The sequence below is a fragment of the Panthera pardus genome, unplaced genomic scaffold (genome assembly GCF_024362965.1).
Source record: "Panthera pardus isolate Hobbes unplaced genomic scaffold, ASM2436296v1 HiC_scaffold_2, whole genome shotgun sequence".
NCBI classification, from domain to species: Eukaryota; Metazoa; Chordata; class Mammalia; order Carnivora; family Felidae; genus Panthera; species Panthera pardus.
This window is the reverse complement of record NW_026526765.1, coordinates 28,654,693-28,671,119: the sequence shown is the minus strand read 5'-3', so window position 1 is coordinate 28,671,119 and position 16,427 is coordinate 28,654,693. Positions and strand designations below refer to the sequence as shown.

The 16,427-nt window shown below is 39.3% G+C and overlaps 1 protein-coding gene across 3 annotated transcripts in view; it reads left to right on the top strand.

Annotated features, from left to right (window-relative positions):
* LOC109267657 (UDP-glucuronosyltransferase 3A1-like) overlaps positions 1-16,427 on the top strand; it is a 61,834-nt gene that overhangs the window by 14,055 nt on the left and 31,352 nt on the right. For 2 of the 3 annotated variants that reach the window (XM_053906928.1, XM_053906925.1), the window contains 5 exons: positions 157-265; positions 2,061-2,592; positions 9,207-9,438; positions 10,905-11,124; positions 12,476-12,876. The exons of the other annotated variant lie outside the window; for it this stretch is intronic. In XM_053906928.1, the coding sequence (XP_053762903.1) occupies positions 157-265; positions 2,061-2,592; positions 9,207-9,438; positions 10,905-11,124; positions 12,476-12,752 (1,370 nt within the window). In that variant the 3' untranslated portion in view covers positions 12,753-12,876. Of the gene's footprint in view, positions 1-156; positions 266-2,060; positions 2,593-9,206; positions 9,439-10,904; positions 11,125-12,475; positions 12,877-16,427 lie in introns of those variants that run through there. 3 annotated transcript variants of the gene reach the window in all.

Genomic DNA, 16,427 nt, shown 5'->3' with positions numbered 1-16,427 from the left:
GCAGGCAGAAAACCGAAAAACCCTCTAAAAGCAAACATGCAGGTATATATAAAATTATTAGGATAAAAAAAACAACTATGGTATCATGCCAAAATTATCTGCATTGTTGGGCTTAATGATATGTTTTATTGGTGTTTTTAAAAATTTTTTATTTAGAAAAGAAGGAAAATGCATACCAAGTTATCAGTTGGCTTCTACCTGAGAATCATGAAAAAGAATTAAAGAAACAGTTTGATTTCTATATTGAAGAAGCTTTGCATGGCAGGTAATTTCTTTTATTCTCTGATTGAAAGACTTACCATTTATAAAGTGATGTAAATAAATGGCTGGATGCATAGCTACTTAGAGTAAGTTTAAGAGAAAAGGATGGGTGGATGGATGAGTGGATGGATGGGGAGATCAATGATAGGGGGTAGGGATCGATGGAATAGATGAGTTTTTCACTTCCAATTATTCGGTCTGTGTAGTGTGCCTTTTCCACTGAAATCATGAATGTATTTCTATATAGTCAGGGGATTGTTCCTTCTGGACCTTCCTGGCAGCCCTTCACCTACAATGTTTGTATATATACTCTCCACAACACAGAAGGCAGGATAAGCAACATAATTTCTGATTGTTGGTAGGCATATCAGAGCCACCATTTTATACTTACTTTTCCTCTCATCATATAAACTCAAGAATGGAAACATGCTGATGAGCATTGATTTTTCATACCCTGAGCCATTGCCTTTTAACTCATTTAAAAACCCAAATGCCTTGATGACACACATTGTGATATTAGCTTGAAAGTTTTCATCATTATCTGGGATGTATAGAAAGTTCTTTACCTTTGACAGAAGAGGGAAAAGACACATATTCATGCCTTCCTTGGTGAATTATAGTGGCCTAACTCCACCTTTCCCTTTTTCCTTAAAAATTTTATTCAGTCATCAAGGTGGTCCTAAAATCTGGCTTTCGCCATAAAGCCTTTCTGCTTACCTAAACTAGAAGACCAAATTCTTCATCCAGAAGAGATGTGTTCTAAAGTACTCTCTTGAAGCATTGTATATATCATCTTGTGTTGTTATTCATGATTTTTTTATTATGTCTTGTCTCTTCTTCCCCACTTCATTTCTTTGAAGACATGTTGCACCCACTTATTAAATATGGTGCAGCATGCTGAGCACAGTACCTTCCTGTATTTTAATAGATTAACTTAATTTCAAATAGATGAATGCTGTTCTTTTGAGGAATTTGTAGTTCATTTCTTGAATTTATCCACACAAGTAGCAGTCATTCATTATGTAAAATCATTTAAAAATAGAGAATAATTTCAGTTAATCATCTGTTGTCACTTGAAGTTTACAGTGCACGTGGACAACTGCATATTACTAATGAGCTCTCACTTGTGGGCTTTCAGTGGGCTGACATGGTGTAGTATTAAGTTCTTTCACTACTCCAGGAAAGATGAAATGGAAAGGGTAATAATAAGCTTCTTTGTTTTAACTTGTTTATTTCATAGGCTAGAAAAATATAAATCTCATGTTCAGTTTAGAATTGGGATTCTAATATTACCATCACAAAGTTCCTTCTGTGAGGCAATCTCTCAAATGCAGACTCTACAAAATTTAAAGAACAAAAAAGGGCTATATTATCAACATTGACGGACTCTGCTACCAAGTTACTTCCACAGTTAGGCTGGGAAACAAGACAGTCACTCATGAACTGTCAGTATACAGATGAAAGTTAAAGAGAGCATCACAGAATGTGTCAAGTAGACATGGAACTGTGATGTCTGCTACAGTCAGAGATGGCTGCCAAATTGGAAGGATCTTGAATTGATGTGGATGTGATTGGCTAGAGAAAGTAGAGGGAAAAAAGTGAGAACATTTTAGGAAGCAGAAACACATGGAGCAGAGTGACCAGACCAGATTATTCACTGGACACCGGTAAAATAGATGGGCTGCTGCCAGGTAGGGTCTTACTTACCTGGGATATTTTCTGTGAGCTAAAGTTTCTCCTAAGTGTTGTGAAATTAACTCTTCAGTGAATATTTGTCTTTTTTTTTTTTTTTTTAACAGGGAAGCATTTGGCACCTTTGTAAAGTTAATGGAACAATTGGGGATTCAATGCAGTGATTTGCTAAGGAGAAGTGACATCATGGATTCTTTAAAAAATGAGAACTTTGACCTGGTATTTGTTGAAGCATTTGACTTCTGTTCTTTCCTCATTGCTGAGAAGCTTGGGAAGCCATTTGTGTCAATTCTTCCCTCCCCATTTGGCAGTGTGGACCTTGGGCTACCAAACCCGGTGTCTTATGTTCCGGTATTCCATTCCTTGCTAACCGACCACATGGACTTCTGGGGCAGAGTGAAGAATTTTCTCATGTTCTTGGATTTCTTCTTAAGGCAATGGCGAATCCAGTCTACATTTGATAACACCATCAAGGAACATTTCTCAGAAGACTCTAGACCAGTTTTGTCTCATCTTCTAAAGAAAGCAGAGCTATGGTTTGTTAACTCTGACTTTGCCCTTGAATTTGCTAGGCCCCTGCTTCCCAACACTGTGTATGTTGGAGGCTTAATGGCCAGGCCTGTTAAACCAGTACCACAAGTAAGTAAAACCTTAGCACTCAATAGGGACTTCATGCAAAGCTGTTCAGTAAACATAGAGTTGGTGGCTCCCTTGCCAGTGGGAACTGGGACTGAAGTAGGATGGGACAAGCAAAACAACTAGAATACACACGTTTACTTTTATTTTTACTTTTTTTTACATACTTACTTTTATGTCTCTGGTCTATTTTATTGTATTCTATTCTATTTTAAATTTTATTTTATATTGGTAAAAACAATATGAGACCTATCCTCTTATCAAATTTTTGAAAATACATTATGAATTATTAAGTGTAGGTACCATGTGCCTCAGATTTGCAGATCTTATTGATCTTATTTAACATTATAACCCTTCCTCCATTGAATAGGAACTATCTGTTCTACTTTTCCTCCAACTCTTGAAAACCAATTTCCACTTTTTACTCTAGAAATTTGACTATTGTAGATGCTTCCTATATGTGAAATCTTACAATATATGCTTTTCTGTGCCTGGCTTATGTCACTTAGCATAATAGCCTCAAGGTACGTTCATGTTTTCATATATTGCAAAATTTCATTCTTTTCTTTTAATTTTAAGTTTATATATTTATTGAGAGAGAGGGCATGAGCCCTTTCACTATGTTGATGGTGTCCTTTGATACACGAAGTTTTTCTTTTGGTGCAATCCAGTGCAGTTATTTTTTATTTTGTTGCCTGTGCTGTTGGTGTCTTTTATGAGAAATCACTACCCAATACAATTATATGAAGATTTCTCTCTCTATTTTCTTTTAAGAGTCATATGTGTATAGCTCAGATTTTTAGGTCTGTCATCCATTTTAAGTTGATTTACCATATGGTATAATGTAATGGTTGACTTTCAGTTTTTTGCATGTGGATATCCAGTTTTCCAATATCGCTTGCTGAAAAGACTGTCTTTTACCTAACGAATGGTCTGGAACCTTTGTCAAAAGTTATTTGACCAAATATACCTGGGGTATTTCTGGACTTTCTATTTTATCTTATTGATCTACATATCTATCTTTTTTGTCATACTACACTATTTTGATTACTGTAGCTTTGTAGTAACTCTGGTATCAGGGAATGTGGGACCTCCAACCTTGTTCTTTTTTCCACATTGTTTTGGGTACTCATTGTTTTTGAAATTCCACATCAGCTTATGATAGGTTACTATTTCTGCCAGAAGCAAATGTTGTTCACTATTGATAGAGATGCATGGTACCTGTGGATCACCTTGGGAAGTACTGACATCTTTAAAGTATTAAGTCTTCTAATCCATGAAGCCTGTAATTTGTTTCCACTTATTTGTGTCTTCTTAATTTCCTTCAGCAGTGGCTTACAGTTTTCAACATAGTTCAATATAGTTACCTCCTTGGTTAAGTTTATTCCTAACTATTTTTTTTATTCTTTGGATTGTATTGTGAATGAAATTGTTTTTCCAATCTCCTTCCTGAAATGGTCATTATTAATGTAATGCAATTGATATTCTGAGCTGATTTTATTTCTTGCTACTTTCCTAAATTTCTATATTAGTCATGACACATTTTTTTGTGTGTGTGAGAGAGGAAACTTAGGATTGTCTGCATATTATATCTTGTTATGTGCCATTATTTCTTGGTGCAATCTTTCTATTCTTTCCTCTCTCATTCCCTTGAGAACTCCATAATGCATATATTAATCTACACAAAGGGGTCCCGTGAGTCCCTTACACTCGCCCTTTCTACTTTTTTCTCTTTAGACTTGACATTTTAGATGTCCTGTCTTCAAGTGTACTAAGTCTTTCTTCTGTCTGTTTTGGTCTGTATTGAACTACCCTAGTGAGTTTTTCAATTCAGTGATTGTATTTTTTGTTTTGATTTTTTTTTGCTTTTTTTGAAAAATAATTTCTGTCTCTTCTTGCTATTATTCTCTATTTGTTCATATATTGTCTTCCCGATTTCCTTTAGACCTTTGTCCACTTTTTTTTTTTTAGCTCTTTGTGCATATTTGGTCAACTTAAAAGTCTTTGTTTAGTAAATCCAATGTCTGTTTCTTCAAAGAGGGTTCCTGGAGATTTATTTCATTCCTTTAAATGACACATTTTGGCTTTTAGTCTCTCTCTTTTTTTAATATGTCTTGTGATCTTTTGTAGAAAGTTGTGGGCATTTGTAAAACCAGTCACCTCTAGTTGTGTTTGCAGGCTGCCATGGAACACCTTCATTAATTAGTGGGGAATGTTTTAATACTTTGGATAAGCCAGGGCAGACAACTTAAAGTCTCCTTAGGTATTTTCTGAGCATTTTTCCTGTCTGGACCTTTGTGTATGCGTTCATTCATCTGATTCTTCCTGTATACTTGGCCAATTTTAATGTCTTAAGTTCCCAAAGAGTCTTACCCAGATTCTGTTCAGGGACATAGATGTTTTGTTTGTCTTGCCCCAAGATTCTAAATTCTGCAGTATCCCTGCAGGTTTTACATGACATTGTGCCCTCTATTGCCTTGCAAGACTCCCACCAACCTGATATCTGAGCTATATTGCCATTTCCAGTCAGAGCTCTGAGCCTGGTGAGATCTTAACTTGTCACCTGGGAGCCTAGAGAGTGGCTACAATGTTGCAAATTATTTCATTTCTTCTCCTCTTACAGAAGGCAGGGCTACCACTGCTGCCTCTGGACCATGGCATGCCACTTCAGGAAGAGTGTGGGGCCAGAAGAGTAAAATTGCCATGGAAATTCTCACCATTCTGAGTGTGTTTTTTTTTTTCTTCCTGAATGGGCATCTGTTTGGTTTCTGTATATCACTGACTATTTTCCCAAGTCGTATAAAATTATCTGAGTGAGTCTTTAGCCTTTTTTGTCCTTTTGTTTTTTCTGTGGGGAGCTGGGAGTATTCAGCTTCTTATTATGACGTCATGCTCTGCCTTTGCCAATTTTAAATTATAGATTTACACTGATCTTATAAATGTCAAGTGACAACAAAGCTGGTTTTTACTGGTCCTTTGGGATGATAGTTTTTATAGTGTTGTGCTGGATGGAGTTAAGAAGGGCCAGAATGGTACAATGAGGTAAGCTGGAGACAGTCAACAAACGCACAGGAAGGAAGAAACAAATGTTTTGAAGAGTTGACAAAAGATATGAAACTAATATTTAGGGTATTTATTAAGTCAGAAACTTCTTGTTAAAATTTTTTTTAATGTTCATTTTTGAAAGACAGAGAGAGACAGAAGAACATGAGTAGGGGAGGAGCAGAGAGAGATGGAGACACAGAATCAGAAGCAGACTCCAGACTATGAGCTGTCAGCACAGAGCCCAATGTGGGGCTCAAACCCACAAGCCATGAGAAGATGACCTAAGCCAAAGTTGGGTGCCCAATCAACTGAGCCACCTGGGCGCCCCAAGACCATGAACTTCTTTAAGAATCATCCAAGGTGGCTATGTGCTAATTAAAATCAGACAAAATAGACTGATGTCAAACCTTTTACAGGATATAAAAGGTATTTTATAACTTGTCTAATGTAACAAAATCAAGCAGCATAATGCAACACATCTATAGAATGAAGAGAATTTTAAAAAAGCTCATCATTTCAAGAGATGCAGAAAAAATATTTGACAAAACTAATGTCTTTTCATGATAACAACAGTCACAAAGCTAGGAGTAAAGAGGTATTTTTTGAACACAATAAAGAGTATTTATGGAACACTGACAGCTTTAACATCATACTCTATGGGATAGACTGAAATCCTGCTGCCTCAGATCGGTAGTCTAAGATGCCCGCTTACATCACCACTATTCAAATATACCCTACACAAAGCAAGTAGGCAAGAAAAAGAAATAAAAGGCATCCGAATTGGAATGGACAATGTAGAAATGGTTTGATATTCATATGACATAATCTTGTATATAGAAAATCCCAATGAATTCATACAACTTGTGTTTTCATACACTGGCTATGAACAATCTGAAAATGAAACCAAGCAAATTATTCTATTTACAACAACACCTAATTAAACTGAGGAGGCAAGAGACACATACACTGGACACTACAAATTTGCTGAAAGAAATTAAGGAAGACCTAAATAAATGGAAAGACATCTCAAGACCATGAATTGTGATACTTAATGTTGTTAAGAGAGCAATACTACTCAAAGTGATCTACAAGTTTTACCTAAGCCTTATCAACACTTGAGTGGCTTTATTATTACTCTTTTTTTCTTTTTTGCAGAAATGGAAAAGCCAGTCTTCATCTTACATTGAAATGTAATGGAATGCAAGTAGCCAAATCAACATGAAAAGAATAGTGTTCAATGACACACATCTGTGACCAATTCATTTGTGACAAGGGTGCCAAGAGCAATCAATGAAGAGAACAGCCTCTTCAGTAAATGGTGCTGAAACCACTGGATATTCATTCCCATGAAAGAGAATATATTCCAAGCCTTCCTCACACCATATACGAAAATCAACTCAAAATGGATCAATGGCCTAAAAAAGAGCTAAAAGCCAAAAAGTTCTTAGAAGAAAAGAAAGGGCTAAAATGCATGGACTCGGACTTGGCAATGAATTTGTAGATGTGACATTGAAAGAATGAATAACAAAAGAAAAAATAGATAAAGTTGACTTCATCAGAATTAAAAAGCTTCCGGAGAAGCTTCTCCGGAAGCTTTTAATTAAAGGGGACATTTTATAGAAAATGAAAGGACAACCTCTCAGGTACCAGGCGAGTATGTACTCTCTTGCTGCTTTTCATCCTCATCTTGGAGGTCCTAAGAAAGTAGGAGGAGAAAGAAAAAGCAATAACAATCATGTAGATTAGGCAGGAAGAGTTAAAACTGTTCTTGCTGACAGGTGACATGATGGTCTATTTAAAAAATCCGAAAGGTCAAGAAAAATATTTCTGGAACTAGCAAGCAATTATAGTAACATCAAAGCATACTAGTTTAATATAAAAAAATCCATATTTTTCTTATATATCAGCAATGAACAGGAGGATGTGAAATTAAAATCACTCTACTATTTATATTTCACCACTAAATATGAAATCTTGGGAATAAATACTAACAAAACATGTACAAGATTTATATGGAGAAAACTACAAAATGCTGATGGAAGAAATCAAAGAGCTACATAAATGGAGAGATACTCCATATTTATGGGTAGGAAGACACACTATTGCTAGGTGTTAGTTATCTCCAATTAGATCTATAGATTCCGTGCAATCCTACTGAAAATCACAGCAAATTATCAATTATGGATATTGATAAGCTGATGCTCAGATTTGCATGGAGAGGCAAAAACCCTGAAGGGCCAACACAATGTTGAAGATGAAGAACTAAGTTGGAAAACTGACATTAGTCATCTCCATGACTTATGAAATGGCTAAAGTAATCAAGAAAGTGTGCTATAAGCAAAAGAACAGATAAATAGATCAATGTAATAGAAGAGAGTACACATAGACCCACACAAATGTAGTCAAATGATCTTTGACAAAGCTTTAAGAAATACCACGAAAAGAAGATAGTCTTTCAATGAATGGACCCAGATCGTATGTCTTCAAAAAAATTAACACAAAGTAGATCACCGACCTGAATATAAAATGCAAAAGTATGAAATTCATATGAGGTGACATAGGAAAAAACAGATGACCTTTTGGTTGGTGATTACTTTTTACATATAAAGCCCAAGTCATGTTCTCTGATAGAGTTGAGAAGGGGGCCAAGTTGATTTTAAAAATTTCTGTTCTGCAACATACCTGTTGAGGAATAAAAGGAGGAAACTCAGACTAAGAGTAAATATTTGCATAGGTATACCTGATAAAGACTATTATTCAAAATGTAATACACGCAAATATACAACCATATATACAAATATACAAAGAACTCTTAAAACTCATAATAACAATAAAAAAAATCAATTAAAAATTTTTAAATGGGCCAAACACCTTACCAGAACTCTCAACAATGAAGACAACAGATGGCTCATAATCATATGAAGGAGACAAATGACAGATATTTCCCCAGCATCTACCTCAGCCTCCAGAATGCCTACTGCCCCCTACTTGTCCAGGACAGCAACTGGCACTCACCTAGGCAATAGCACCTCTGATCTGTCATTGGAACACTCCTAAACGTCGTATCTGCACAGACAAGGATGAGGGATGAGGATGACCCTGTTTCTGGGGCCATGTTCTTAACAAAAAAAAGAGAAGTTTCAACGACCTCTGCCTTCCTCTTCTTAAAACATTGTAATATGGATATTCTGAATCTAGATATTGGTACTGATGTATGTGTTAAGTGTCCTAAGTGCAATGTGGACTATTGTGATACTGGCTAGACTCCTAAGACTCTCTTCATATCCTTTTGTGATTATTGAAAGTATTTATATGGTATGGAGTGTCCTGAGGTCTCAGAAAAATGACCTCAAGGCCACTGGACACAATGGATATAAGCACACTGTAGAGTGCACTGAGCTGTGCTCAGGCCTATGAGTACAGTTTCAAGACAGTGAGCTCTAGGTACTGACAGGATGGTGCATTCTGTTAACAGTTGACTTTCATTTTATGAAATGATTTTATAAACATTTCACATCTAGGTTTTCATGAACAACTTTGTTCACATCCTTTCCTTTCTTACCTCTCTCCAGGAATTTGAGAATTTCATCAGCAAGTTTGGAGACTCTGGTTTTGTCCTTGTGGCCATGGGCTCCATGATGGGCACCTATCAGTCCCAGGAAGTTCTCATGGAGATGAACAGTGCCTTTGCTCGTCTCTCCCAAGGGGTGATATGGAACTGTAAGCCTTCCAAGTGGCCCAAAGACATCAAATTGGCAACAAATGTGAAAGTCGTGGACTGGCTTCCTCAGAATGACCTCTTGGGTAAGGACTGACCAGATCTATTTCTCTTTTTCTATTTATGTCTCTTTAGGGCTCCATGGGGCAACTCCATCACCATGAGAAGGGACGGTTGGTTGCTAAAGTAATGTTTAGAGGACAGGAATGGAGCAGTCAACTGGAGTCCCTGGGAAATCAGGATATACAGCCAAAATGGTTAAAAGTGCCATGTTTGCTTCTTCCTTTCTATTCTAGTCCTGCTATTTTCAGTCAGAAGTGATATTTTTGTCAGGTTATTTTAACCCTAACATATTTGCACTGAAGAAAGTTGTCCAAGTCCAACAAGAGACAGTTTGTGGACTTTGAGAACACACATCAGGGGTCTTCTTGCCATTGCTTTTCCTGGGCCCTTGAGAACCTGTTAGGCCACGTGCCATTACAGACACCCTCCCCTTCCACGTACACACATATTAGCACATTCTCCTATGTTACAAAAGGTATAGTCATACTTTCAAAAAATTGATGTTGATGGTGTCTGAAGGGTGTGCCAAAATATCTGACTGTCAAGGTGAGTAACTTGTCAGCCAGTCATTTGGTCCATAAAATTGTCTGGTAACAGTTCCTTACACCCCAAGGTTTTCTTTGTCCTTGTGCCAGTTTTTTCAGCATCCTAGCTACCACAACAACTGAATACCTCAGAGGTTCACCCTAAGATTATTCACCCCAAGGCTCACAAACATATTGGGAACTTAAGATAGAGTGTTATGCATATTTTTTTTTCACAAGGCATGGAGTAAAAAGGATTCTGATTTTCAAGGAAACACCAATAGATTCTGATGCACATCCCTGTTGAGAGGCACTGTTTGAGATGAACTCTTCATTATCAACACTTGTTTTGGTTTTCTCTAAAAAAGAGTAGAGTAGCACACAGGAACTGGAAATACTGAGATGGGTGGTCCATCACACCCTACTTTAGAGGATTTCTTATTAAATTGAGGAGAAAGCACACAGAGTGTATGTTTGAGGAATGCCAGGTGAGATGCGATGACAATAAAAGTATTAAGACTTCAATAAGAGGAAAATAATGGGCAGTGAAGGAGAGAGGGTGAGACGTGGAGAGTGAGAGACAGAAAAGAGACAGAAGGAGACACAAAGAGAGCAGACATAAGAAAAGCAAAGAGAGAAACAGGGTAGAGAGAAGAATGGATGGACGGATAGGTGGATGGATAGTTGGGAGGAGGAATATGCCTTGCTTAACACTGTTCTCTGCAGCTTTCCCTTGGCTCTGAGTCTTAGATGGATTGACTTAGAGGAATCTCTGTACACAGACAAGGCCAGAATCTTCTATCTTGGAATATGCACCCTTGAGTGTGTTCAAAGCTGGACCAGTAAATCCATTTTCTCCACCATACCTTGAAATCCCTTGCTATTTTCCTCTGCCCTGATGATTTCCCTGGTGTTCTGAGAGTTTTCATGCTGAAATATTCTGCTCTGTTACTGATTTACAACAGCTCACCCACGCATCCGTCTTTTTGTCACCCATGGTGGGTTGAATAGCATAATGGAGGCCATCCAACATGGTGTGCCCATAGTGGGGATTCCAGTCCTTGGAGACCATCCTGAAAACATGGTCCGAGTAGAAGCCAAGAAGTTTGGTGTCTCTATCCAGTTAAAGCAGATCAAGGCAGAGACATTGGCTCTGAAGATGAAGGAAGTCATAGAAGACAAGAGGTATGCAGCTCTCTGAACTTGTCATTGAGACTAAAAGAAGATATGAAATACGATGAGTACTGTGTGGCACTCTTTTTTTTTTAAATTTTTTTTAACGTTTTATTTATGAGACAGGGAGAGACAGAGCATGAATGGGGGAGGGTCAGAGAGAGAGGGAGACACAGAATCTGAAACAGGCTCCAGGCTCTGAGCAGTAAGCACAGAGCCCGACACGGGGCTTAAGCTAACGAACAGTGAGATCGTGACCTGAGCCGAAGTCGGACGCTTAACCGACTGAGCCATCCAGGCGCCCCTGTGTGGCACTTTTTTTGCAAAAAGGCAAAACTTTAGGGACAGACAATGATATGCGTATGATACTAATACCTGATCTGTTTCCTCTGAGAGTAAGACTAGGCGTTTAGGTTAGATGCTGAGAACAATTTTCTACCATAAGTATTGCAAAGACTCTGACCTATTTACACTGGGTCTCAGAGAGGTGTTATATTTTGATGCTGCTTATAGTAGAATTTCACTGAGGCAGGAGGTCTCCTTTTTGTTCCCCAATAAGCCACACTGTTTCTCCAGCCTCAGGCCCTTTGTCAGTGCTGCTCCCTAGAACATCCTTCCTTCTCCTCTCACGACTGGTTCCTTCATGACCATTGGGCTCATCTTCAATGTCCTACCCTCAGAGAGGTGGTCTTTGATAGTCCTAAATGCACTCCTCTCTCACCCACTTTAGTCATAATTTGTTTTTATTTTTAACACTTCTCAGGATAGGTAACTACCCCATTTCTTTCTGTTTTTATTTATTGTGCGTCCGTCACACTGGAAAGTAGAGATTAAGCCTCCCTGGATGGCCAAGTGTGTCTCTTGTTTTCCCCTGTGTTCCCAGGGCCTAGCACAGGGCCTGCCACAAAGTAGGTTGAGATGAATTTCTGTTAAGTGATTTGGTAGAAGGACCCATGATGTCTTAGGTAAATCCCCATCCGGCACAATGATCTGATAATGAGGATGGGTGGAATATCTTATTAGCATCTTCAGGACATCTACCCTGAGTCAGGGGTATGTTACATCACATATATTCATATGTGCTTTTTCCTTTAGTGTACCATAAGCTTCCTGGGAAGAGACTTTTCCTTACAGCTTAATCACTGTTTTATAGTTTAGCACTCTGGGCACTAGACATGGATCTTTGCATAAGGACCCGTTTGAACTTCTCAATGTGACCCTGCTAGTGTGGCAAGACCAGGTCAACATATTTCCTTGAAACTGAGTTTTCTGTGCATGTGGAGGAACGAGTGTGTGTGAGATTCAAGGTTTCTAAGACTTCCATGACCACAGAGGTAATGCCTACCTCTGTGTCTGCCAACAGGTACAAGTCAGCAGCGGTGGCCGCCAGCATCATCAGGCGCTCCCACCCCCTGACCCCTGCCCAGAGGCTGGTGGGCTGGACCGACCACATCCTCCAGACAGGGGGTGCGGCCCACCTCAAGCCCCATGCCCTGCAGCAGCCGTGGCATGAGCAATACCTGCTGGATGTCTTCTTGTTCCTGCTGGTGGTCACCCTGGGCACCCTGTGGCTCTGCGGGAAGCTGCTGGGCATGGTGGCCAGGTGGTTGTGTGGGGCCAGGAAGCTGAAGAAGACCTGATGGGGGTTCATCCTTGATGGGTATTTGAGAAGCCACTGGTTCTACAAAGTCTCCAACCACACAGGACACCCCTACTGTTCCTCGTATTCCACCTGATGGTGGCACATAAATTGCTCTTCACTTCTGTCTGTGTTTAAAAATTCTTGTGAAGCATTCTTGGGATTCTTCTTTAAATTGTAGTAAAATATATATTATATAAAATTTGACATTTTTACCATTAAGTGTACAGTCAGAGGCATTTACCATTGACATTATCCTGCATACATCACTATAAATCATTCCAGAACTGTTTTCATCATTCCAGAATAAACTAACTCCTCGCTGATCAAACAGTGATTCCTCATATACATGCTCCCCTCCACCCGAATCTCCATCAATTCCTGTTCTACTTTCTGTGTCTATGAATTTGATTCTGGCTTCTTGACTTGCCCCTCATCAATGGACTCCTCACTCAGATCCAAACTTTAGCAGGCAGCCCACATTCCTCCTTACTCCCTGTCATTAGCACAGGGCCATGTTTACTTCATCATTGCTGTTTGGACACTTGTAGTCTCTCTGCCATTACTTAGTTTTCATTTCATGCTATGACGTAATATATTGACAAGTTCTTCCTTTATGGGTCTTCTTCTTGCATCTTCTTCTCACCTCACCACTCAGTTCAGGAAGCCTGGCCTCTGTCCTGCAGTGAGGCCTGGATGGCCTTTCTAGGACTCTACCTGTGGTCTCTGTCCTGAGTCCATCTTGGAAGAGCACCTACTTTGGTGTCAGACCTGGAGTCTGTCTTTGGGCACATCTGATGCTATGTGTTTCACTTCCCACAATTCCCTTCAAGTTTCCCACTCTTAAAAATGTAGTCATGGAGACCTCCAGTAGGGAACTCGGACATCTGCAAGAGCCTCTTGGGCTTCAGGTCCTGTGAGTATAGTCGTTTCCAAGACTTTGTTGATTTAGAGAGCATCCATCTGTAACTGTTGTGGCAAGGGATATCCCTTTATGTGTAAATCCCTTGGGAATTACATTCAGTTCATGGCAACATAAATCAGAAAAAGTGTGCTTTAACCACCAGAGTTTTTGTTTGTTTGGTTTTTCTTTTCATTGACAAAGCCTGAAGTCAGGCAATGGAGTGTGGGTTCAGTGGATCTGTCATGTCCACAGAAGTTTCTTTCTCTTTTCTCTCTCTGTGTCTGTGTACACACACACACACACACACACACACACACACACACACACACACACACATATTATACATATAATTTTTAAAAAAGATTTGTTCTCTTTCTAAATTCATACAAAAGACTGTCTTTTTTTTTTTGGTGTATGGTTTTCATGAAATATTTCATCATCAAATGATTATTTTCTCATAATTGATTTTCATTCCTAAATGGAATTAAGTTCCTCCTTAAATTTTTCAAATGTATGTTACCTCATGGGTTAAAAATATAGAAAAAGAGCATTAGACATATGTAGTGTCTCTGGGAGGACCATCGTTTTTGATTGCTTAATTCTGGTGTGTGAAACAGATCTTGTAAAAACTAAATATAAATATTATGGGGTACTTTGGTGTAAGTAGGTTGAGCATCTGACTGTGGATTTTGGTTTGAGTCATGCTCCCAGAACTGTGGGATGGAGCTACATGTTGGGCTCCACCCTGAGCCTGGAGCCTGCTTGAGGTTCTCTCTCTCTTTCTCTCTCTCTTTCTCTGTCTCTCCCCCTCCCTTCTCCCTGTTCTCTCTCTCTGTCTAAATAAAGTAAGAAAAATAAAAAGAAAGAGCTGCCATAAATAATTCCCTTATTTATACAGTAAAGGCCCTCTCACTTGCCGTATCTAACAAAACATACACTTGGAAGTCTCTAAGGCTGGATGTTCAATATCTACCCAGTTTGTGAATTCTGATAGTGTAAGAATGCCACAAACATCTAGGAAATATCACGTGTAGAAAACGTGTCCTTGGGTGTGTGGCTCTGCATGTGTGTGAAATATGATTTTATTTTTGAATTTTCTTGAAACCACTTGAAATGGTCTGTGGCAATAGTCCTTGAAGAATGATGTGACAGTTTCTTGCATTGTTGTTGGGTCAGTAGTCCCCATATTTTCCCCAAAGACCAACACTAGGGCTGAAGGATTGGGCTCCCTGGCTGGTAACTTCCTCCCTCCCATCCCCAGCATGCTGTTCTCCCCTAACATTTGGGTAATTTCTGAGGCCACTTCTGTGTAAGTTGCTTCCTCAGGCCCACTCATTCCCCTGAAATTGGATCAACAACAGCCAGTGAGCCATGGAGAATGATGCCTCTAATTTGTTTCTGCCAGACATCTTCCATAGGCATGCAATCATTGTCTTGATGACATGGAAAAATGATCTCATCACTCCCTATTTAAAATTCTTTGTGGCTCCCACTACATGGAATACAAAGCCTCTATGATTTCTCTCTGGTTATCACTGTAGGCACACCTTCAGCTACCCACCTCTTGCCCATTTCCCATGTATGCTACACCCATTAATGAGAAATCATGTGGACAGGTGCGAACCCTTGCAAGGAAGACTTTGTTTAAGACGTTGCCACAGGGAAGAGTATGTTGCAACAGGGAAGAGAAACTGCACTCATCTCTAAGTTCAGCAAGGACAGGTGAAGATTCATAGCCAATAAGCAGAGTCAAGGGATGTTAAAGATAAATTATTTAATGGCTCTTGTTTAGATGGTAAGAAAGACTACTCAAGGGAGGACTATCATGATAGGTTTAGGGATTATTGCAACAGGGTAGAGAGATTGGGTTCAACTCTGAATACAATGAAAAGTGGCAATTTTAACCATGTTGCTGAGTGGGGAAAGGTGGATGGAAAATCACTGCAAAGAAACATCAGCAATAAGGGGCTGAACCTACCTAACAGGATTCTTGCTGAGAGGCATGTCAGCATGATCAGACCTCACCCTGGGTGGGGATAGTAGAGGTGAGGAAACCAATTAGCTACAGAGGGTGATCAGATTTTGAGAATGGGGGTCTGCCTAAACTGACAGGATTCTTGCTAAATCAGACCATGTAGAGATGAACATGCAATTGTAAAAGTCAGAGTCTAGTTAAGAAGACACTTACCTAATGCTCATTTGAGTTTGATCAAGGAGAGAATCATTGTCAAGATGTTATGCCCGAAGTTCTGAAACCTCCCACAAAAGACCACCAGAGTCTTAAGTCAAAGCCAAGCGGCAAGGGTCGTTTATTGCAGGTTCGAACCTGGACCTCTGCGCCCCCATTGCCGGTGACGCCAAGAGGCCCTGAGAGAGGTTTTTACACCCCTTTTATAGACAGGTACAAACAAGTCATGGGGAAATCAGGAATTTTCCACAGTTACAGAGCTGCGATTGGTTGGTGTTTAAAGTTGGACACTTAACAGTATTCAATTGGTTCCTGCCTTTAGGTCAGACCACAACCGGGGGTACGGGTATCACAATGATTGATCAGGAATACATGGATGTGCCAGGCAACAATGATTGATCAGGAGTACACGGATGTGCCAAGTAACAATGGTTGATCAGAAATATACGGATGTGCCAGGCAACAATGATTGATCAGGAATACATGGGCTCGCCAAGCAATTGTACAGAAGCGGAACAAGCTGGTTAAGCTTGGTTAGGTTTCAGTTTCCCATAACTTAAGCTTTTAAGTTTTAATTTTCTCAG